This window comes from Trematomus bernacchii, unplaced genomic scaffold (assembly GCF_902827165.1).
Source record: "Trematomus bernacchii unplaced genomic scaffold, fTreBer1.1, whole genome shotgun sequence".
NCBI classification, from domain to species: Eukaryota; Metazoa; Chordata; class Actinopteri; order Perciformes; family Nototheniidae; genus Trematomus; species Trematomus bernacchii.
In genome coordinates, this window is record NW_022987582.1 from 918,739 (window position 1) to 942,795 (window position 24,057).

At 41.6% G+C, this 24,057-nt stretch overlaps 2 protein-coding genes across 6 annotated transcripts in view; both read right to left on the reverse strand.

Annotated features, from left to right (window-relative positions):
- myh14 (myosin, heavy chain 14, non-muscle) overlaps positions 1-14,859 on the reverse strand; it is a 35,617-nt gene extending 20,758 nt beyond the window's left edge. For all 3 annotated transcript variants that reach the window (XM_034127921.1, XM_034127920.1, XM_034127922.1), the window contains exons 1-7: positions 14,693-14,859; positions 11,145-11,319; positions 8,843-9,049; positions 4,467-4,623; positions 3,401-3,428; positions 1,748-1,862; positions 628-639 (exon numbers count right to left, since the gene is read on the reverse strand). In XM_034127921.1, the coding sequence (XP_033983812.1) occupies positions 628-639; positions 1,748-1,862; positions 3,401-3,428; positions 4,467-4,623; positions 8,843-9,049; positions 11,145-11,306 (681 nt within the window). In that variant the 5' untranslated portion in view covers positions 11,307-11,319; positions 14,693-14,859. The remainder of the gene's footprint in view (positions 1-627; positions 640-1,747; positions 1,863-3,400; positions 3,429-4,466; positions 4,624-8,842; positions 9,050-11,144; positions 11,320-14,692) is intronic.
- A 1,129-nt stretch (positions 14,860-15,988) lies between these two features.
- The window catches only part of kcnj14 (potassium inwardly rectifying channel subfamily J member 14), a 30,570-nt gene continuing 22,501 nt past the window's right edge, over positions 15,989-24,057 (reverse strand). For all 3 annotated transcript variants that reach the window (XM_034127924.1, XM_034127925.1, XM_034127923.1), the window contains exons 2-5: positions 23,632-23,757; positions 20,397-23,452; positions 19,024-19,341; positions 15,989-18,495 (exon numbers count right to left, since the gene is read on the reverse strand). In XM_034127924.1, the coding sequence (XP_033983815.1) occupies positions 18,265-18,495; positions 19,024-19,341; positions 20,397-21,449 (1,602 nt within the window). In that variant the 5' untranslated portion in view covers positions 21,450-23,452; positions 23,632-23,757 and the 3' untranslated portion in view covers positions 15,989-18,264. The remainder of the gene's footprint in view (positions 18,496-19,023; positions 19,342-20,396; positions 23,453-23,631; positions 23,758-24,057) is intronic.

Here is a 24,057-nt window from a genome sequence, read left to right on the forward strand (position 1 = left end):
CATTGCCAATGCAGCAGCTGTTGATGCAGCATCAGCAGCTGCTGCAGCCAGTGATGGGGAGCTACTGTAGCTACTGGATGTATAGGAATGCAGACAAGCCAACACCAAAGGCACATACCTCTGCACGCACACACGCGTGCACACACGCACTACACACACACACACACACACACACAGCAGGAGTTCAGCACATTTTATTGTGCATATGTGATCAAAACCACATATTTAAATGTGTAAACTTGTTGACTTGCTACACACACACACACAAACACACACACTGGTGCAACAACACACACACTTACTCACCTGAATCTGCACTTATTCAGATTACACACACACACACACACTGTTCAGTTGATGTAATTTACATCAGAATTTTCTTACATTTTTATAGCAACATAAAAACCTGTGACATTTACAAGTCACTGTAAATGTGAAGCCAAACATCAGCGCGCTAAGAGTTGTTTTTGTTGCCAAAACTACACATCCAAAAAGCCAGGGCTCATTCAGCGCTAAGCGCAGAAGACATGATTCTCGTCATGTATCAAGAGAATCATTTTAGCATTTTCTACATAGACATTTCTACAATGCATCACCCCCAATGTCTCTAAATACTCTCATACTCACATATTGCATGCTCTGACGAGGGGGATATTAGGTTTTAGGAGGGAGGAGAATGGTTGGATGGGATAAACAAAAAAAAGACAAATAAGACAACAATAACAACCACAACAGTTAATGGGGTTACAAACACACATCATCAAATAAAGTGTACAAGGCTCAACTGTTATTAGGAACCACATCAGTACTGACAGTTAAAGGTTTACTCTGTTAGTCAGTTCATTAAGCAGGAAACAGGATGGGACCAAAGCACAGGACAGCAGGAAAGAGTTAACTCACCCTGTTCACCAAAGTACAGCCTCTTGTTAAAGACCTAGAGCCGTCCATCTGAACATGCAGAAAAGAGAGAGCCGCAGTGCAGAGAGAGGAGAATGAGGGGAAACAAGTGCAGGAAGAAGGGTAAGGAAACTTGCTGAGAAAATGCAGAAATCAGGACTGATTGATAGAGGCATGTGAGGTAAGATAACTGCACCCGCAGGAAAACCCATAGTGTCTTATGATCATAAGAATAAGTTAGTGTGAATAATAAAGAGGAAAGGGGGTGGGGGGTGGGGGGGTTAAATGAAAGAACAAAACTGTAAACAAGGACTCTCTACGAACCCTGAAGTGAATATGGAGCAATACATAATTTTATTTGATTTTCAAGGAGGTCCTTTGTAACGATCCCCATTGTCTTCATTTGCTAATTGTAACATCTGTACTGTTTTGTATTGATTATTACTGTTCTTACTTCTTGTCATTTGCTGGATTATGACTTGTTTGCAATAAAAAGATTTGTAAAATAAATAAATAATAAAGAGGAAAGTGATTGAGGTTCAAGGGAACTTTGAAATAAATCATCCACCACTGAAAGCACTGGAACAAGGCGAGTTATATTAGGTTAGATGAGTAACATTTGGGGAGATGTGCTTTTGTTATTCCTTTCCTACAGCCTGAACCTTCTTCCTATTTCTTTACATGTACATCACCCTATTTCTGTACCCCCTTAAAGCTCCTTTTTCACACTCTCTATTGTTCCTGTTATTCCTCATTAATGTTTCTAAAAGGCCGCTCTTCCCTGTGTATGTTGTTTCTTCAGCTGCTCTTCTTTTAGTCAGACTTCTGTGGTGTCTCTGCTGGGACTTACCTGTACAGCTTCCTTGTTTCTTCCCAGAGTGCCTCCCTTATGGGAAGAGGCAACGTGAGCCATATACTGGATGACTTTCTTAGTGTTCTCTGTTTTCCCAGCTCCAGACTCGCCTCTGGAACACAAACACACACACAAGCAAGTTAGTAACACACAGAATAAAAAACATTCTCTTTACACAATGTTCCATCAAAACACATATGGTCTCAATTATGAATGGTATATGCATTTTAAAGACAGAGAACACACAGGAACAAATGGCCTAACTCTCATTCATCACACCAATAACTATAGGGCCCATGCAGTGCATTCAAAGCCACAGGTCTAAACAGAAAGCAGGTGTGGAGGATACAGGCAGCGTCAGTATTGTTGCTTTTGGAGAAGACCGAAGGAGCATGGGGTAAAAATAGCAGCTGTAAAAGATCTAAAAGGAGCCGAGCAGACGCCTCGTCCCAAATACACTGATTTAAGGTGGAAGTGGGATCCTTGACAATGACAGGAAGAGTCTGGCAGGAAGACATGATGACAAGGAGGTGGATTGAGAGTAGGTAGACAAAGCATGGGCACAAACAGACAGGAGGAGGCATTCACATTACAGGCAAGACATCTTTTATTTTCTGTCCTGATTCTTTGAATTCCTGTTTGAGAACGGCCCCTACCAAAGATCAGTGTGCACATTGATATGTCCTGTATATGTAATTGTGCATTTAAAAGAGTCTTATCGCACATTAACTATGAATATCTGCAACAAATGATACACGGTTAAGAAGGCCAAAAAGTACTTAAGGTAGAATTTTAGATGTATGATTTTGGTGTCAGAGACGAATTAAAGAGGCAGTCCCTTATTCATCTGTATTATAATGACAGAAAAACACAAATTTTTAGATATTAACATCCAATGTCCGGCAGTGGCTCAGTCAGTAGGGGCTTGGACTGGGAGCTGTAGGGTTGCCGGTTCAAGTCCCCGACCAGACCTAAAATATGGAGTGTGGACTGCTACTTGGAGAGGTCGCAGTTCACCTCATGCCATGCCGTGGTGCCCTTGAGCAAGGCACCGGACACCCTCCTTCCCCCCTCACTCCCATTGCTCCCCAGGCGCTGTACAATAGCTGTACCATAGCTGCCCACTGCTCCTAGTACTAGACTCCTGGTACTAGGATGGGTTAAATGCAGAGGCCAAATGTCACTGTGTGTGCTCTGCATGTGTGACCATTAAAGAGGGTTTCATCCCTCCCAATTCTATTCTTCTACATTAACAAGAATAACACTTATTTTCTGAGATTATAAAGTCACAAATGTAGGAGTTTTTTAAAAATAATTTTGTCAAAGAACTATCTTGCTTCAGTTTGCAGATTGAAGAGTGTCTTAGAGATCTAATTGGAATAATAGGCGCCACCTCCCACTTATGACAATATGCTGTCCTAGATCTGATCAAAATTTGAATACAAATAATTCTTATAATACTTACTCTGTAACAACTGAATGCATATGTGCACATGGAGGCACCAATACAAACAAATTAGCACACACTAAAACACACACACTCCAACAGAGGCAGTCTCATTGTGACCCGCACAAAGATTCTCCTGACGGTAAAGTACAAAGCCTTCACAGTCACACACAAACACTGGCGTCCTACAGCAGGCTACTCACGTGCAGAGGATTGCCTGATCTTCTCTGTCTGTGAGAGAAAAACAATGTGAGGACAAATGAGTGACATATATATAGAAAGATGAGTGTTAAACATGTGGTTTAATACAATGCTGACAAGAAATTAACATTAAACAGCCTCAAGGATCCCGACTCTGCTTATTTGAAAGACTATGCATGTTGACATGAGATGACTTGAAATAACACAGTGTACAGTGCTGTATAGGAGTAAAGGGGTTTATAATAAAAGTGGGATATCTTGGCCAGGAGAAACGTGACATGATTTACATATCGTCCCATGCCTACTCGCACCACAGGTTTTTAATTAGCACTGTATTATATGTGCTATTAGCCCTCTAGCTCACTGCTACTGTGCATATATCCCTGACTGTGCTCTGACTCTGGCATGTCAGTCACTCTGCCACTAATGATCACGTAGAGAGAAGCAGGTCACCAGACAAACCACACAGCACTGCTAGGAAATGGGTGGACATAGTTCAAACATTACCTCGTATTAGTTAAGATTCCCACATGTTCAGTCTAGAATAATTCATACTGGTCCTACTGGTTGGATCAGTGTGGAAACACACCTATAAGCTACCCTCATACACAGACACAGAGCCTCCTCTGTCCTGTTCTCTTAGTAAAACATCCTGAGGCAGAGACGTTGCTCAATCCTTAACTGCTTTTTGGTGGTTGCTGGGAATTCACTCTCTCATGAGCCAGGAATGGCCCAGAAACATGTCTGTCACGCAAGTTGTCAGGAGTGTAATAAGTGCCTACTATCATCACCACAACAAATACACATCACCTCGTTACAATCCTCACTGTGCCACACCTAGAAGTCTCTGTTACGTACAAAATTCAGTCTTGCCTAGTTTTTACTTTTAAAGACGTTTGATAACAGTCACACGACCACACCTTTACATTTATGGTGTGGCTTAGCGATCAAAGATCACAGAGGGGATTCTGTGCTGCGTTGTAAGCCAGCTGAGCAGAAACATAGTGTATGGGTTGGGTAAGTGTCAGAGGTAGTCAGGAGTCAGAGTTCATAGATAGTGTAGAATACCTTGTAGCATGCTGCGATAGGCGGCCTCTGATATGGCGTAGATGTGAGGGGGCATCTCGTGGCGTTTTTTGCCCCGGTACATGTCCACGATGGACTCTGTGTAGATGGGCAGGTTCTTGTAAGGGTTGACCACCACACAGAAGAGCCCTGAATATGTCTGGAGAAACACACAGAGCAGAGAGATTAACATATTCTCATCGTGAACTCCACGAATGGCTTTATTTCGGCATCAGTATTGTTTTGTCTGTTGGATAACTCTCTCTCTGCAGATGCTCAGTCACTAGAGTTAAATGGTTCGTGGTTGAATCAAGAAGACGGTCAATAACTGTGGGTGGTTTAGCCTCTCCTGTTTGATAACTGCAGGAGTAGCATTCTCTTATTAAAACATTGCTTCAGCAAAAAAAAAGAAGCACCGCAGTAAACCAAGCGTTAAGCAATCAATGCAAATCTGTCATTTACATGATTCAATATATTATGCCGGTGAGCAGCATTGTCCAAGATTACTTATAGTGATACGGTAAACACCTCAACATCTGAACATTCATGGAACTGTCAATTAAACTAATTTCGTTCAAGGTAAAAATGTTCAGCTATTTAAAGACTGACCACTGACACGTCATATCATAACATACACACACATGGTTACAGTGAAGATGGCTGTAGTCAGCAGTTCTTCTATACGACAGTTGGCTCATGTAAATGAGTGCTGCATGATATGAGGAGCTTATGCAATAATGTTGAATATCCTGTGAAGAATATTGCTTGTAAAAAATAAACTAATATTAAACATCTACTCAGCTCTGCCTTTCTGCTGCTTATAGATGGCTAGCAGCCTAGCGGCAGAGATCCATAAAATACCAGCTAGCTTTCACTGCTCCACTGGCAACAACGGCACCGAGGTAAAGCCTAGAAATCCTGTATTTAAAAAAACACCGTTGCACAAAAATGTTTCAAACAGTGAATCAAGCTAAAATAGTGTGGGATCCTCGGTGCAAGCCGAAGGGACTATTCAGTGGACATTTACATTTCCGCAGCATCTGCAATAAACATGAACAGCTAGAACATCTCCTCCTTGAGTCCAATATTGACTGTTTGGGAATATCTGAATCTTGGCTAAAACAGTCGTCACCATCCACTCTTGTATCTATGTCAGGATATAATGTGTTTAGGAAGGACAGACTGAAGGGAAAAGGAGGGGGGGTGTTGCTTTATGTGAGGAATTTACTTGTAGGGAGATTGCACTCCCAGCTAATATTGAGTTTGATTGTGTTGGTGTGGAAATCCCACTATCTGAGGAAATGTCCCTCACCATGATTTGCCTGTATCGACAACCCACCGCTAAGGTGTATTTCTATGACCAGGTAAAACTCCTGCTGAATTCCTGTGACTCCAACAAAGAGCTAATTATTGTAGGAGACTTTAATATCAACTGGAATGGATACTTAAAACGGATCACGGATAAACACAACTTAATACAACTAATGGATCAACCGACTAGAATAACCAAAACCTCCAAGACTAGAATACATTTATTATTTACAAACAAAGCTGACAGAATAGTTAAAACCTACAACTTCCTGACTGATCTTTCTGACCATAATCTTGTTCTTTTTGCCAGGAAACTCACAAAAAAAAGGTTCATGGCCACACCTAAAACCCCTGCCTTGGCTTCACGCTTCATCCCCAAAAACCTGCAACAACGTTTTATGGAGGCAGTGAAAATGATTAATTGGGGGGACACTCTGTCCTCTGAAGACATTGGTGAAAACAGTAATCTGTTTATATCTAAAATTAATGATACAATGTCTTCATTCTCAAGGAGAGGGCAGTTAGGGACAGGAAGGAACATCATCTTCCCTGGCTGAATCTACAGTGCAGGAATTTAATTAAATCTAGAGACCAACTATTAAAGCAGAGCGTAAAATCCAGACTATCCACTGACAGACAGAAATGTACTCATGCCAAGTAACACAAACAATAAGACAGGCCAAAGCAAACTTTTTCATCATCATAATTGAAGGTGTGAAAGGTAACGGTAAAAAAGTTTGGCAAATCTTAAATAAACTATTAGGTAAACATAGAATTAAAAATCAATGATGCCCTGATAAAAGACCCTGCCGTGTTGGCCAGCTCTCTAAATGAGTATTTCATAAATAGTGCTCTGGACATAATAATAATAATAGATTTATTTTGTTAGCGCTTTTACATGTGCTCAAAGACTATTCAGATATAGTGAAAAGAAAAGAACAACAAATAAATATATATAGTTAAAGTTAAAGTCACATCACAAAGCTCTTCCCGCCATCTAAGGTCTCACCTAGCCCGACTGTGGATACACACCCCGTTTTTGACCTGGAGGAAATCACAGAGGTGGAGGTGAAACATATAATCTTAGGGTTAAGAGGTTCTAAGGCTAGGGATGCAGATGATTTAGACACCAACTTTATAAAAACACATATCGACGGTCTAATAAAACCAATTACTATGTTAGTAAATCAATCTATCAGCACGAGGGAAGTTCCATCGTCCTGGAAGGTGGCCACGGTGACACCGATCTTTAAATCTGGGGATAAGGCAATGATGTCCAATTACAGACCAATCAGCATCCTCCCCTGTGTCTCTAAGGTAGCTGAGAAATGGGTGTCAAAACTAATCACCAAACACTTAGATAAAGGTTTCGCTCCACTCCACCCAATGCAGTTTGGTTTTCGTGCTCACCACTCCACTGAGACAGCTAACTGTGTCTTTGTGGAAAAGGTTAAGTGTATGTTGGACACGAGCCCATATGTAGGTGCTGTCTTCCTTGATCTCAGGAAGGCTTTTGACACTGTTGACCACCAAGTGCTCCTTACAAAGCTGATGTATTTACATTTTTCGGCAGATTCAATATCGAACAGAAAACAGTGTGTTTTGGTCAACGGAGCCAAATCCCCCTACCTTGTGAACCCTGTTGGGGTTCCACAAGATTCCATTCTTGGACCATTACTGTTTTCTCTGTACATTAATGACTTGCCTAATGTATGTCCTGATTTGAATGTACAAATGCATGCCGATGATGCGGTCATCTTTGTACACGGGAAAATACTGAAATAATCACATCCTGTCTCTCAAATGCTTTGGACAAGGTTCAACACTGGCTGAACAAAAACAGTATGCATGATGTTCAGTAAACGACCGGTTTTTGACAGAAAGACAAATTCATACCACCACTGTACCATCCTTGAAAAACACAATTTCTTGAGTTTTGACAATTTTAAGTCTTTAAAAGTATGTGTTTTTTTAATAAATGTTTACATGGACTGCCCCCCCCCCTTAGGGGAATTCATCCACAAAAAACACACTGGACGCTGCACTAGGTCAGAAACCAGAGGAGACTGTGAAGTCCACCGCAGACGGACCACTTTTGGACAAAATGTCCTTTCCATTAAAGGCAGCTCATTGTGGAATAGCCTCCCAACTGAGATACAGGATTGTCCCACATAGTTTCAAAGGTCAACTCAAAGAATGGTTGAGAAACAACCAGACGTGCAATCAACACTAAATGCACTTTAACACAGGGGCATCTCCTCTTGCACTTTATGTAGCACTAGTACTGCTTAAATACAGAAAAAAATTGTTTAATTGAAAGGAAAATATTTCCAACATTCTTTTATCCAACATTGACCTGTATTTTACAATGTAAAGTAACAGTGTAATTAATGAAATAGTAATATATATACAGTATATATATTGAGCAGGTTTAATGTAAATAAATGGGGCCAGCTATTTTCTACACGGCTTCCCTATACACTGTGTGTGTGCCTTCCAACTGTAGTGAAAGACATGATAAAGACATGTGGCACTCTATAGCACTTATCTTATCATATTGTAACACGCCTCTCAAAGCTATTCCAACAATCTATCACCACTCCTCTCTTAAACCTTCCCCTCCGCATCATCATCCATCAATTAACCAGTGTACAGCCAGCCCAACTCTATTTAAAGCCGATTTATAATTGTACTTTACTAAACTGTGTATCTCAGTTGTCATTGGCTTACATCACTATCTTCCCAACTATACTATCCTACTCATATCTCTTCTTTGCACTCTTGTACTCCTTTTCTGCAGGAGAAACTGGAGATGCCTCCCACTGCGACGACACACACATGAACAACTTTGTAAACTGACCCTTCTCCTCTCTCAACCCCCCCCCCCCCCCCCCTATCAGTTACACAGGAGATGCCAGAGGAGCGAACACGTGCATGTACGTCACAGGGAATGTGCACGCAAAAATGTTTGGGAACATTCTTGTGAGTACCGTGTACACAGCTTCATTATTAGTTATATGTCCTGAACTTGTTCACCTCCTTAAGCATTCATTGTGTTGTGCACTCACATAGATCAAGCCAGAGTAGTATCTCTCTCTCAGGTTGTGCAGCACAGAGGCTTCGTTCAGGCAGGTGAGGTCGGCCATGTCTTCTACTTTGCTGAAGCGCGGGGGGTTCATTCGCTGCACCTCCTCCCTGGACAGAGTCACCTTCCTCTGGCTGTCCGTCAGCTCCACCTCCACCTCATCACCGCGCTCCTCCCGGATACTGGCCGACTGGGGGGAGAAGAAGGAGATTTAATAAAAGATCAAATGGGAGTTGAAGGTAGATACAATTTATGAGTTTTTAGAGTTACTTAGAGTTTTACACCACAGTGAACTGCAATGATTAATCATTGTCAACAGCAATTTAACAATTAAGAGTCCTAAAAAGCAAAGCCTTTTTAAAGATATGCAGTCAGGAAATCAATCCCGCAATAATACAAAAATAAAAAATCGATCAATCTATTGAAGAAGTGTGTTACTTAATTTGATTTTGGAGATTATCAGCTTTTCTCTTTTTTTTTAGATCTTATTAAACCTTTCTTTTTGGACTGACAAAGTCTAGAAAAGAGTATCATAAAACTAATAGTTAGTCTCATCCCTATATAAAAGACACAAAAACAATGGTCTAGTCTTTTAACTCTACACTAACCTAGCTTACTGAAGAAAGCAAATATTGAAATATATTAGTAAAAATGTTTGACAGCATCTCTGTCAGTGAGATTTAAAGTGAGAGTTGTTATTGTATTTGTCAGCAGACAAGAATAGATGGTGACAGAAAGAGAGAAACCCTCTTGTCATGCTGTCGGTCTTGTGCTTGTCGGACAGGAAGTGCGCTCTGGGTCTGACCAGGTCACAGGACTCTGCTCTGCTACACTTTGTTCTCTCTGCTACTTGACATGCATACAGAACACATCAAATATGTGCATGTCTGTGTTTTCGTGTGTGGGTGTATATTAGTCACAGATTAAACTAGATGCTCAGACTATGAAACTGGATGAAAGTGTGTCTGTCTGTTTGTTATGATTGCGTATATTTGGTATGTGTGTGCCATTCTCAGATCATGAGTGCAAAATGAAGTCAGTGGTGCTACAACGGCCTCTTTAACATTAAGAGGCTGAAGGAGGGTATTGTTCTATTCATAGAGCTTTCTATGAAACCAGTCCAGCAGAGAGAAGGAGACTTAGAGACAGGACACACAATTCATGTCACATCCTACAATATGCACCAATAAAACTCCTAATGTGCATGATACAAGTACCAAGGATAAGTGGAACAAATCATTACTATGACATGGACCTTGTGATAGTCATTAGTCGTAAATGTGTTAGAGAGCATCACAAGGCATATTGAGGAACCTATTAGGATGAAGGAAAGCATGGAATAAAGTGTATCATCATGAGGGCTGAAACCTCATAAAACATAATAGAGAGGCGAAGTCCCGCCCATCTACTTCCGACCCATGGGACCTTATTTCGGAAAATTATGTATTGAAGTCAATGGGGAGAGAAAGATTATCTTTCGATCCCGTTTGAATTGTGCCATGAATTACACATATGATGTTTGTCAATCTTAACAAATAATTTCCGTGTCAAAAAAGTCACAGTTTGTCGTAAAACTGTTGAAATATAAGACTATGAAAAATACGCAACTAGAAAGACTACAAATCCCAGAATCCCGGTCCCGCATGCTGGCTCTTACGAACCGACTAACTCCCCTTGTGTGTTTGTACAGCTCTCAACATGCCCAGACTTGTAGTGATTTTCACCTCTTTTAATACTTTTCACCTCATTCTGAAAGAAAGAAGTGAAATGTGCCAACGTGACGGCCGTCTTGGTGTGTGGTGCGAGACGGGAGATGTAGTTCATTGAGCGGTTTCACACAAAAAAAAGTGTTACTTCACATTTTTACGACACATTTTAATTGTTTTGACTTGCAAAATTATCTTTTAAATTGACAAACATCATATGTGTAACTCGTGGCACAATTCAAACGGGATCGAAAGATAATCTTTCTCTCGCCATTGACTTCAATACATACTTTTTCCGAAATAAGGTCCCATGGAGGTCCCCCGGAAAGGGAGGGACTTCGCCTCTCTATAACACACACTTACAAAGACACACACCTGCTTTGCCTCACTTGTTTGACACACCTCTATCAAAGGGACGCACTTTGAGCTTATTATTTACCAGAGGATTAATACTAGGGCAGTGGGAAACAGGAAAACAGGTTGGAAAAAAAAAAGATATTTCCTGTAGCCCTGGGATTCCACTATCAGTTTAGTTTTTGGAAAGAAAATGTCCTCTATTTCTTTCAATCCACGCCTTACCTCAAAGCCATTCTTCTCTGACGGCACCCACACCAGCCTCTTAGCCGCCCAGTCGGCCTGGCTGGCGGCGGAGATCGTAGTTTTGGGAGACCCTGGCGCCGTGACCCCCGATGTCAGTAAGCGGGTGACATCGTTCACACCGCCCCCCGTTGGCTTGGACATGGTTCTACTGGCACTGTGTGAGGGAAGAAAAAGTGACAAAAACAGTTGAACATTAAAGAGCGAGTCGGTGTTGAGAATTATTTTTCTTCACAGGCCTACTGTCTTGTTGGCTTAAATCGGGAGCACTGATGATGATGACTGACGATGAAGGACTGACGGACAGGGACACTGATGTGATTCTGTGTCAAGACACACACACAAAATGTATGTGCAGCCACACATAAAGAAAGAGCAGTAGTGAGCACGCAAGTTGCATGCAGGCCATTTCCAGCTGAGATTGGGTCAGAGATGGCCTAATTGAAAGACAGCAAATCAAGGAGAAGAAGGGAGGAAGAAGACAGAGAGATCCGAGGGTGGAGGGGTGGAAGGTGGAGGGAGAGCGAGATACATCAATCGACTGAGTAAACTGACATGACAGGCAGAGGGGGAGGGAGGGCGAGGAAGAGGAGGAAAGGGTGGGGTAGCAGTGAAAAGAAATGGACTGAATATATTGTTAACTGAAAGAAAGTGAAGCACCCTTCCTTCTACTAGGGGCCGCTCAGTAGAGATAAAACTCTAGTGAAGCCCCCACTGAGGGCTAGGAGACACAGTGAGGTGACAGTAGCTAGAAGTGGAACATGAAGAAACAGCAAGACATCCTCCAGTCAGAGACACTGTAGTGCGAGAACAAGGTGTTTCTTGATTTAGTCTGACAACTAAGAAATAATGTTCAGCTGGGATTTTGTGAGAGAAAAATCTCTCGAAGGAGGAGAAAACTTTATTTTGAGGCTAGTAGGAGTGCCATCGTTTCAGATGGGTTAGTTGTTGCTAGATCTGGAAGCCACATAAGGACCATTCAATGGTTTCTGTTACCCGTGGACAGAACCTGCCATCAGATAATAAGGGGTGTAACATTTAGTTTATTTAAAGAATCAGCTCTTTCGACAATCAATTTGTGATTTACGTAGTTTTTCACAAAAAATGGGAATCATTTACTGGTCACAGCTTCTCAATGTGAGTGTTAATCATATTAAAAATGCAGTTAATAACATTCTTTGTGTTAGCACAAGGCTATTAACAACCCTGCAGCTTAGAATCTCACTAAGGGACTTATTACACAGCAACTACACAGTTCCACACAGCTCTTATTCTAGGAGAACAGAAAGATAATTCTTCCAGATAATGAATCTGAATTTATTTTGGCAACCGGGAAAGACATAGCCTACAATTTCAGAATGAAACCGTTTAACCAGTCTCCTGAAATCTGAATGATGCCTGATTGCTGATGTATTAATACACTGTTTGAGTGATTGAAGAACTATTTTTTTGTATCAAAATAATGTACAACAGAAAAAATACTGGATTCCATAGAGGAAAGAGTTGACACAAGGTGTTCAGGGGAAGAGGCATGCTTGAGTAAAAGCAAGTGTCAACTTTGATCAGACAGGTATTTGGGCCGGCCAGTTAACTGTTAGGCGTCTCCATGCCTCTGCAGGTATGTCATCTGGCTTGATTCCTGCTATGCATGTCACTCTCAGTTTTTTCCGCTCTGTCTGACAGGGCCCGGTCCCCAACCCTGCCTTAACCATACCTGTTACTGCAATACGACTCAGGGTGTGGAGTCGACTCGATGACAAAAGAGTTGCCACCACCCAGCCACTCAGTATGGAAAATATGTGATCCCTCAGTGGCATCAAACAGCTGAGCATCTGATTTTAAAGGCTTGCTTTACCATAGTGTTCTCTTAATGTCAACAAATCCAATGAAAAGACCAACACCAGCAATTCGGTAGTCCATTTGAAAGACTTCTCTACTTTGAATGTAAACCTGAGTGTTTCTACCAAAGTTATTTAGAAGCTGGTCATACAAATATGTGGTTTTGAGGCTTTTGATTTAGTGCAACTGTCGGCACCATAGTTTTAAAGCAAACATAAGTAAAAAGGCAATTGTTGGGGAATACTTTCGGCAAATTATTTTCATACTGTAGTGAGTATTTACTTCACCAGGACAAGTATGTGGTTCTTATTGATAATCTAGTTTTCTTCTCAAAGGTATTGGAAATTGATTAATCTAATAAACGTTTTATTACACACATGCATAGCACAGAGCACACAGTGAATGTATACTCTGTATGTAACCTACTAGTATTAGGAGGAGTGGGCAGCTACTGTACAGCTCCCGGGGTTAGGGCTAACCATTGAAGAGCCTCCTAGCTGACTGATGTGTTTAATGGTTATTAGACAAGAGTGGAGGTCTGTGTACATCGGAATAACTATATATCAGGCTTCGGCTATACAGACATGACTTCATCATGAATTAATTGTTGGTTTGTGTTAGGTTTTTTAAACAATTAGATGAATCACCCTTATTACTAATTCAGCTTTAACAGTGATAATAAAACAAGACTTAGCATGTCATCATTTAAGCTGCAGTGTGGGCTGCTGCTGCTGACTCCCATTGATGCCAATGATTCACCTAAAGCAAATGCTTCACACTCACTCACTCACACACACAAACACACACACCTCACAGGTTGTCGCTGCAGCACAAACTCATCCTGCAGCAGCTGGAGTTGCCAAAAGCTGACCGCTCTCCTCCATAGCAACACCAACAGCAGCCCACGAGACAATACCTCCAGCGTCTGAACTGAGGACATTCAATGCGGGGGGTCTTGTGGGGGGTGTGCCCCTGTATATGTCTGTGTGGGTAATAAATGTGTGGGTGCCTGCGCGTGATTGTGAGTGTGCTAAACGGGTGGGGGAGCAAACAGGAGACGCCTTTTTTCTTCAGCTTTGCATCGGTGATGGTATATTGTGTCATATGCGCACTTTAGCGGACAGTGAGCTGGTATTATTAAGCCATTGTGGCTATGATGATAATTACAATGCGGCTGCATTACACTATAGCTGCGGAGTGACCCCTACACATTACCTGCATTTTAGGACTGTTACTACAGCAGAGAAACTGACGAAAGCAACCACACCTTGAACATAAGACATGAACAATCACATGAGCCCTAGCCTGAAATTGGTGGTGATCCGCATGTAGCAACAGCAAAGCCATTCTCGCTGAGAAAAATAGCCATTATTATGATGTGACACAAAGATCACAGTAGGCCAATAGGCTTAATAATAATGATATGGGTCGAAATCCCTACTAATGTGGCCATTAGACAGATTCAATGTCCAGACTTCAGGTCGTCTGGATGTAAGCCCCTCTGTGGAAGCGAACATAGTGATGAAAACTGAATGTCTCTTGTCCCAATACGTCTCATTATTAGGGTGTAATGCCACCGCATTTAGACCAACCTAGCGAGGTTAGCCAGCTACTCTGAAATATGATACGTTCAGGATATTACACCGGCTAATAACGAGTTGGATTAGAGAAAAGGGAATTAAATCTCTCACCTTCAGGTTCGGCTCAGAGTGTTGGGTAAGGCTGTGATGCGAGGAGAACCGGGGTGAGGCTGTTTCGTGGGTATTTTCCTGCCTGAGAGGTGTGTGTAGCTCACCGCATATGCGGCTTTTATCATTGCACCGCTCTGTCGCTGGAGACCGCACTCACTCGGCGAGAATAAAACAGGGAGCAGTGAGGGCAGGGCGACGGCTTCAGCCCGGGAGACACTTCCTGATAGCAGACCAACCAGGTTCGAGGAGACGGTTTTTAGTCAAGCCTTACATAGCAAATATTCCAATCAAAAGCTACAACAGAGCAGTAGACCCGCCTAATGAATACGACGGGATCTTTCCGCCCCACAACTGGCATGAAACGGGTGCAGCAACGAATGGCGTTAACAGCAGCGCGACGACCTCCGCCATTAGCCAATGATAACTGACAGGGGGCGTGGCTAGCTGTAACTGACGTGACAAACAGCCAATTGGAACGCTGCAGCAGGTGCCTGTGCGGCACTCTCGCGCTAGAGTAGTGAGATTTGCGCGCCCTTTGTTTACCACTGAGTGGCGGTGAGGGTCCGCAGACACAGATCTCAGATCGGATTTGTTTGAATCCCCAAATAAACACAACCGACGGTTAGCTTTGAATGATCTGATCCCAGGCGCGTAATACAGATCACATCACAATATCCGACTGTAGCTGGGGTACCAGGGTTCCAGGGCTATCCTTCAATATACCTCAACTTTTCATTTTTATTTATTCAGTCAAATTAAACAATACCTGTCACTAAAGTAAGCCTATGAGGCTCTGGAAAAGATAAATGTTCCTATAAAAACTAATTGCAAAAGAAGTGTAGGCTATGTGTTAATGACCATTTTCCTTTTAATGGCAGGTTCGTTTTTTTGTTTTCCATATGATATAAGAAAAATATTATTATAGGGTTATTAATATTTTCAGAAGGTGTGTTTTCTTCTTCTGACTTCTCGGCAGTAATCGTTATGCAAAAGGTTATAGGTCATTTAGACATACGTTACAACCGGTTACAACACGATAAATATAATCTATAAGGGTTAATTGTCATTGTATAATTCTGTAATTCTGTCTGAATTGTTTGGTTAAGGTTTAAGTTCACATAGGCCCCTCAGCAAACATAGATGTTTAGTGTGGTGATAAATTACACTTTACATCTATGATATGTTTTAAAATGATCAGTAGCTTTAAGGAAAATCAATGAAGAAGCAAACAATAGCAATTCAATCCCTGTGTTTTATTTGCTCTTTAACACAGTTCAGTTTCATTTGGAAGTGTCCCATGTCTGAGGCAGTTTTGAAATTACATTTCAGTGGTGATGCAGAAAGGTTTCCTTTTATCTTTATAAAATTGACCTAGTATAGCTAGCTACAGCCTATATTTGTTTCATCTTATTCATTTATTAAAAATGTATATCATGTCTTTTACACTGTGTATATTATACATACTTATGATATAAAAAGTGTGAGAGTTGAATCCTAATCAACCAGTGAAATAACCCGAATAACCTATGTGTTATTGGGGTTTTGAACAGCGCTATCGTAAAGTGATGGTGCAGAAAGTTCAAGTTACAAGTGGAGGCAGGGTGAGAGACATGACCCACCATGCTTCCTATAAATAGTACATGGAGCCATGAAGGAGAAGTGTAAGAGAGGACACAAACCTAAAACAGCATTAACACTATTCATAAAAGTTAATATGTTATAAACACCTCAAACCCCCCTGAGGTAAGAATCTTTCAATAATAATAGTGAAACATTGCGACTGATGCATTGAGGTTGACGTGCTGATCCAGCAACACTACTGTGATGTTTAATTAGTGATACAAGTCTCCATATAGCCCACTACTTTTGTGCAAAGAACAAGTTCCCAGGATGTGCGTTGGACAGGCTGATTATTGGTCAACATGTAATATCATGTTTATTCCTCCTGACACTGAGTTACCTTAACCAACACATTCTGTAATCAAATACTTCAAAACTCTGGTGGTTACAAGATCTAAAATAAACAAGAGCATTCCAAGTGTTTTGCAATATAACTACAAAGTGCAAACAAATAAATACATCATAGTCTCCAATACAATACATCTGAAAGTCCCTTTATGTTCTCAGTTTATGTTCATAATGAGACTTCTCTATCACTGAGCAGAGAATAGGCATTTTTGTCTACTCAGAACAACATCCTGCAAAGTGATTGAAAAAACATTCATGCATTAGAAGCATTATGCAAATACACACATAAGCTTTAAGCACATTTCATATTAACATAACATCAACTACTGCAGATGAAGGGCCAGTTGCAAAATCTCTGGTTTGTTAAGAAGGCACCGCTCACTATACTGTTCTCACAATTTGTTAGAGAAACCAAGAATTAGAGTAGGGGGTCATTTAATGTAGTGGGCACAAAAATACTGAATACTTTTATATTAATCTGGTGTATTTTCCAGTTCAATCCACATCCACTTGTCCAGATGTTAGAAAGAGGCTCTACTTCTCAAAGACGAAGAACGACAAGCCACGATCCCCATCATTACGTCAACAATCTATATTAATTAACTAAACTGGACAACATCATCTTTCATTGTTTGAAAATGACTAAAGCTACAATGATTCCTCTGACCACATGGCATTCAACTCAACACAAGTGTTGGATTAAATGAAGCAAATGTTACAATCGTTGACATTTTTTTTGCATTACAAATAGGAGAAAAAGCCAAAAATAAGAACATGACATGGAAAAGAAACTGCTCAAAATTGCTGCTACTTTTCAGCTGTTTCTCCATGTCCATGCTGTTGCTCTGCTTTGGCTCTACAAGTAGCCTTCACTCAACTATATTCTCAACAGCTCCCCCAAGCTCAAAGTATCACAAAATATACACTATCCATACTTACCATATGAAAATATAACAGTATAAATGATAAATCAGCATCATAGTGGGTTACATTCCTGAGTTCTACCTCAGAAGGTACACTTCCATTCATTTCATACAGAAGGACCTAAAACAGAGGTCAGCAATGCCAGCAGATCCCAAAACTGGAGGTGCAGTTACATGGTAGAGCCACCGTGGGGTGCTCTTGTATATTGTGCCACACAGGCAGTAGAGTCAGGTGGGCGTGTTGTGGTGTGATGGGCCAGATGTTAGTCTTGGCAGACACGTTTTCAATGATCGTGAAAGATTGCCAGGACCAATTAGACAACTAAACCAGTGTAGTAACCCTGCTCTCCAAAAGAGTGACTCAAAACCTCCCACTGTCTCTCTATCTGTCCATTTCCTTAATATGTCTCTGAGGTATCTAATCTGTATAGTAGCACTCATCTCAATCTTGATCATTTTAAAATGTCTATGCGATCACTTGACTTGTTCCTGCTCTAGACTTTCCTTGCCTCTCCAATTGCAGTAAACAATGCCACTTCGTATGATTTATTTTCCTTTTAATCCTGTCTCTCTTGGTTTGCCCATTCCTATACCCGTCTTACCCTCTCTCTATGTGCCTGTCTTTTAAGCCACTGGGTCAACTTCCTCCTCTATTCTTTTAAGGCCTCCTGTCCTACAGGTTCAGTTGTAGTGGAGATGTTCTGCCAGGGATTGCCTTCTGGTCGGAGAGGATGGACACTCGGGGTCTTTGCCAGGCTCTTTATCGGAGGAGATTAGCTCCAGAGCCACTTCGTTCTCATAGCAGAATGACGAGCGTGAGCCGTGAATGCACTTCTGCTTGACCAACTCTTTAGCGCTGCATGAAGGGGTGTCCGGGATCTCATATGTCCGATGAAAGAACGAGTAGTCCACCTGGAAAAATGTCAGAAGACTTTTTAATACGCATAAGGTAACAAGTTGTGAGTCTAAAGCCAGGCTAGCAGCTCTGTGAGGCTGTATTTGGGTATAGCAGTGTTATTCTCACAATAATAATATTGACATTTAGAAATTCAATGGTACAGTTTCTGTGTTCAACATCTAAGTGTAATATGTTAGCATGCTAACATTTGCTATTTAGCACTAACCATGGGTACAACAAGTGCAACTGTGGCTGATGGGGATGTCAGATTAGTTATCCGGTCAAATGTCAGTAAATGCAAAAGAAAGTTGATCAATTTTCTTTGTTTCGGAAACTTGAAGTTTTTGTCCACAATACATTAATTATTACACAAATCTATTATCAAGATTGTTACAGATTCATTGAATAGTAGACTACTAATCGATTCATCTTTGCAGCTCTATTTTGCAGACCATAAACCAAAGTAATGGACATGCCCTAATTAATATGCAACATCCTTTCCCCCCCCTGTACAGTTCATCTCTACTAACTTCCTTTCTGACCTGGTAGCAGTCTTTTCTCTCGAAGAGCACTGGTTCGAATCGGTGTCCCCAGGTAATTTCAGAAGCCAGATATGAGCTACGGCACTGTGTGGTCATGGCTGTGGCCTCCACCATGCCCTCGAGTATGACCACCACCTCCAATTCAGAATCATTCTCCAGAGTCTTTCGGTCGATCTCAAAGAAGGGTGACTCGTCATCAATCTCATGGACTATTGTCACTGGCGAGACCAAGAAGATGCGGTCTGTGCCGTTATCAAAACCCACGTTGATGTCCATATTGTCCAGCGGGAGGAACTCTCCCTCTTCTGTCACCCGTGGCTGAAATTGAGAATGGAGAAAAGTCACAATTTGATACATTAAGCCTTAGACATAGCATGTTGTTATGCTGCACATTTTCATACAGTATGTGGGAAAATATTGAATGAAGGCTAGAACCTATTTCATATATGAATGAAATTAGCAAGAAGCCGGGGTCACGTGATCAACCGAAGTGAAATCAAACCTTTATTCTGGTTATAAAATGCAACTCAGTTGTAAAGGAAACGGGGGATTAATCGGAAACCTTGAATATTGTCAATGGAACATTTAAATTCACTTCAAAATACACCATTTCCCAAGGTCATCTTTAGAACATTTCTGAACCTGACGCAAAAGCTTAGTATTAGGTTACTTTAGTCATACATAGGCTTAACACTCACCCAACTCTTACTATGGAACAATATCCAGACCCAGCATTTAGAATTGTATTTCTTTGATCCTCGCAAACTTAATCCCATCTGCCCAGGGTGAACATTGATATAGTCATGCTATTAAAAGGGATCAAATTGTCTATGTCCCAATATTCCACAGAGTTTACCGTCCGGACAGCTCTGGCAGCATAAACACAGTTATACACAGCGTGGGTGATGACAAACATTCAGAAACATAGGAAACATGTTTTAAAAGTACCCAGACTGTATGGTAAACATCAGCATAATCACAGTACAATCACCTAACCCACATACAGCAGACATAAGGGGAAATTAGATGACGAAGGACAATGGCTCTCAGTTAAAGAATTGTGGGCAAGTTAATCCATGGTAAATCTTCCTAACCCCTGAGGGGAAATAAAACAAGCTCTCATTAACTACGGTCCACAGAATACAGGCCAGATGGTCTAAGCGCTCTCTTTTTCTCTCCACTGCAACCTTTTTCCCTCTACCGCTATCTCTCTAAACAAATTGAATTTTCTTTTTGGTAAATTGGTTTACGTCTGTTTTAGCATCTCCAATTGACATCATGTAACTTAAAATAGAAAAGCTTTCCTCTATGATAATTGCCAAACTTTCTGGCGTCTACATTTCCTATCATGGTAATGATCTCCCTTCACTTACCTTCAGTAGTTGTGCTCGAACATGTGCTTCTACCAGGTGGCTCTTGCGTAGGTTTCCGACCCTCCACATCATACAGAGTTTCCCATCCCTCATCGCCACCACAGCTGTTTCAGAGAACACCAGTGTCTCGTTGCGCTTCTTGGGCTTAGCAATCTTTGCCATAACTGCCCCGATGATGAAGGCGTCGATAATGCAGCCCACAATGCACTGCAAAATGACCGCAATCACCGCCAGGGGACATTCTTCGGTCACACTTCTGAAGCCGTAACCAATGGATGTCTGCGTCTCCAAGGAGAATAGAAAGGCTGCCATGAAGCTGTTCACCTGGAGGAAGCATTTCTCCTCCACCACTGCCTCTCTATCAGACTCTCCTCCGGACCCGGCCTCTCCTGATCCTGGAGAGGAACCTGAGCTGGGGGTTAGTCGAATGGAGAAGTCCCCATGCATGGAGGCAATGAGCCAGAAGACAAATCCAAAGAGTAGCCAGGAGAGAAGGAAGGAGAGGGTGAAGATGACAAGCATCCAGCGCCAGCGGATGTCCACACAGGTTGTGAAGAGGTCGCTGAGGTAGCGCTGGCCCCTCTCGCTCATGTTGACGAAGGTGACGTTGCAGCGTCCGTCCTTGCCCACAAAGCGTTGTCGGGGCCTGCGGCTGGAGCGCCTAGTTCGCCGGCGATTGGTAGTGGAGGGGGAAGAGAACGATTCCTGGTCCGAGGATGAACGGACCTTTCCTCTTCCCCCTACACTACTGCCTCTTGCACTCCTTAGTGCCGAGCACATTCCTCCTGCTCTCACCCCGCCTTCTCCTGCATCTCCCCCGACTCCAATGGCACTCTGCCTCCGTACATTGTTGGTGTTGCTCTTGAGTGGTAGAGGTATGCCGTTTAGGGCATGGGTTGGGGAGAGGCTGGTTGGGGTCGCTGACCCTGTTGGACTCCCCCCTGCCCCAGCCGTATCGGCAGCACTCTGTGCCAGCCTCATGACCTCCTCCTCCTCCACTGGCCCATCAACCACAGCACTGAAGCGCCGCTTCACACGTGCTGCTCCCATCATGTATAATAAAGTGTCCTCCCTCGTATGGTGAACAGTAACTGTATTCCTCAGTGTTGCCTTGATTTGATTGTTGATGTGCAAGTAAGCTCCTTGATACTATCAGTTCAGTGTGTAGTGCTAACAATGCAGTCCGTCTCTCAGTCCTTAATGAAGAGACAACTGCAAGTCCAAAGAGGCAAATGGTAACCAGAGGATAATGCCCTCCAAGACCATTGATCAGTCACTTACGTTCCCCAAAGTGTAAGTATCTCCCAGTAGATTCTATCTTTTCAGTAATAGATTCCACAGCAAACAGTGTGGGCTTTCTTGAAGTAGGGTTCATGGGTGCATCAATAAACAACAAATATCCTTAAATCATACTCCCTGAGCGAGCTGAAAAGAAGAATGTCAGCAGCAGTCCGAGGAGTCTTATCACTGTGACCCACAGTTTACAATAATGTCTAGGAGTGGTGTGGCTTGATTGATCACGAAAGCATGCAGGATTGGTTCAGTTCAAAACAAGCCTCAAGCAGGTATAAGGTAACAAAAGCTTTAAACTGATAATGCAATCGGGTAGCAGGTTGAAGGATGACATGTAAAGGATATACAGCTTGATACAGGGTTCTTACTGTGACAAGATGCATACAAGACAGATCAATGCAAGAAATTAACTTAAAATGGGATGATATGATAAAAACATGTTCAACATGCAGTCAGAAAAGAAAGAAAAAACATGCCAATTCTTACAATGAGTTTTCTCCAGTTTCACAACCCCTTGGTATGGGCATAAGGAAACAAAGAGTACAGTTCTTTCAGTACACTCAAACGCCTACTATCATCAATGACTAGTCAGTGCAAATATATATTTGATAAAGCATTGAGGATACTACAAACAATAAGTGTTACATTTCAGTTGTCAAGGAAATGTCAGCTTTGGCCAACAAGAGCATCCCAACTTGAAGAGGCATGTCTGGTTTGTTACTTCCTGTTTGATCATGTCACTGCTTTTACAATTTCACATTTTCTTTCCAATGGTCTATACATCTGTATGAAGGCCATTGTCAGTTTTTTTGCGGGATGTTTTACTGACTGAATAATATTGACCTGAACTACAGTGCTGTTATCACCTGCTACACTTAGTCTTTCAGAGCAGACATACCTCATTACAGCTCAGCATTACGGCTAAGAAATCGCATTTACCTGACAAAAGATAGGATGAGAAGAAAAGAGAGAGTTTACTTCGACCAATCTCCAACACTACTTAAGTTTTAAGCTTCAAGTCATATTAAAGGTAAAGGTAAGAATACAGGTCACCTGAGGAAGTGTTCTATGATCGAGGCGGGGCACCAAAGTGGATAGATCAGGTGTGTGCCACAGAAGGAGAAGTGCTGCGAACTAAAGGGGCTGAGAGCGTAAGTGGGCTTTTGGTTTGTAGTTTGTACTCATCATCGGTGTTTGAACTAGGTAAAAAAAGGCAACCTGAACATGAGAGGATTTCAATAAACAAAATAGAAGATTGTCATTGTCAAAAACATGGATGAGCATAGAAAATTCCTTAATATAAAGTCCTAATTCTTGAAAACTGATTTGAAAATGTGTCTGAAAATCAAAAGCTATGCTTGTATATTTAGTATTTACCGTGCCCAACCATTTCAGGAGAACTCTTCTACGTATTCCTGACAAGAACACAGAGTTTCACATACTCGTTGGAAAAGTAGACTATACACATAACCCTGCACTGTGGTGAGTACAATCCACTGCTATAACGGTACAAATAAAGAAGCCATTTTCTTCAACCAGTTACAGCAGGGAGGACAAAAGTCTACAACAAATGGAAATGGGGAAAGAGATCCCTCCTGAAGTGTGAAGTGACATAAGGGTTCATCTTGGCTTATGTGTTGACCTCTCTTTATGACACATGTTCAGTGTAAAGCCATTGATCTTTGGAGGAAAGTCAAGGAAAGAGTCTGCTGGTTTTCCGTACTCTTTACCAAGATGTTGCCGTTTGATTTTCCTTTGACAGTCTTGAAACAAAAAGAGAATAACAATTAAAGGCGAGGTAAAACATTTAAAACGGCTGAAACAGATGCTTCAGTAGTTATCCTTTTGTCTCAAAAGAGACCTTTCTCTCTCGAAATCACTGAATATATTCACATTTGATATCAATTCAAATCTTAAACACACTGTAAACAGTATAATGTACCTTTTAGTTACGCTCTTATTCAGTCCTTACGTTGGTACTGGACGCGTTAGTCATTCCTTTTCACTTGAAGAACCAAATTCCATCACGACAAAGGAAAACACGTGCCCAGATGTGAAAGCATGGAGCCTGGGAAGAGAAAAGGACAGAAATAATAACATCATTTTCCATTTCTATCTTATGAAAACAATTCTGTACCTTAAGGGCAGAAATCAGTATCAAAGCATACACCATTTTAAGCTTGGGCATTCTGAAGTGCAGCTGTTATTCATCAAAATATATTTCTATGTACTGATGGATGTAAGTTCATAGAGAAAACTGTCCCGTTACCAAAAAGGACTGACCTGCAGTTAGGAAACCAAGTGGTACAGGATGACCTTTCTTTGATAAACATTGGTATTGGTGGATTAAAGCCAATAGACTTGAAGA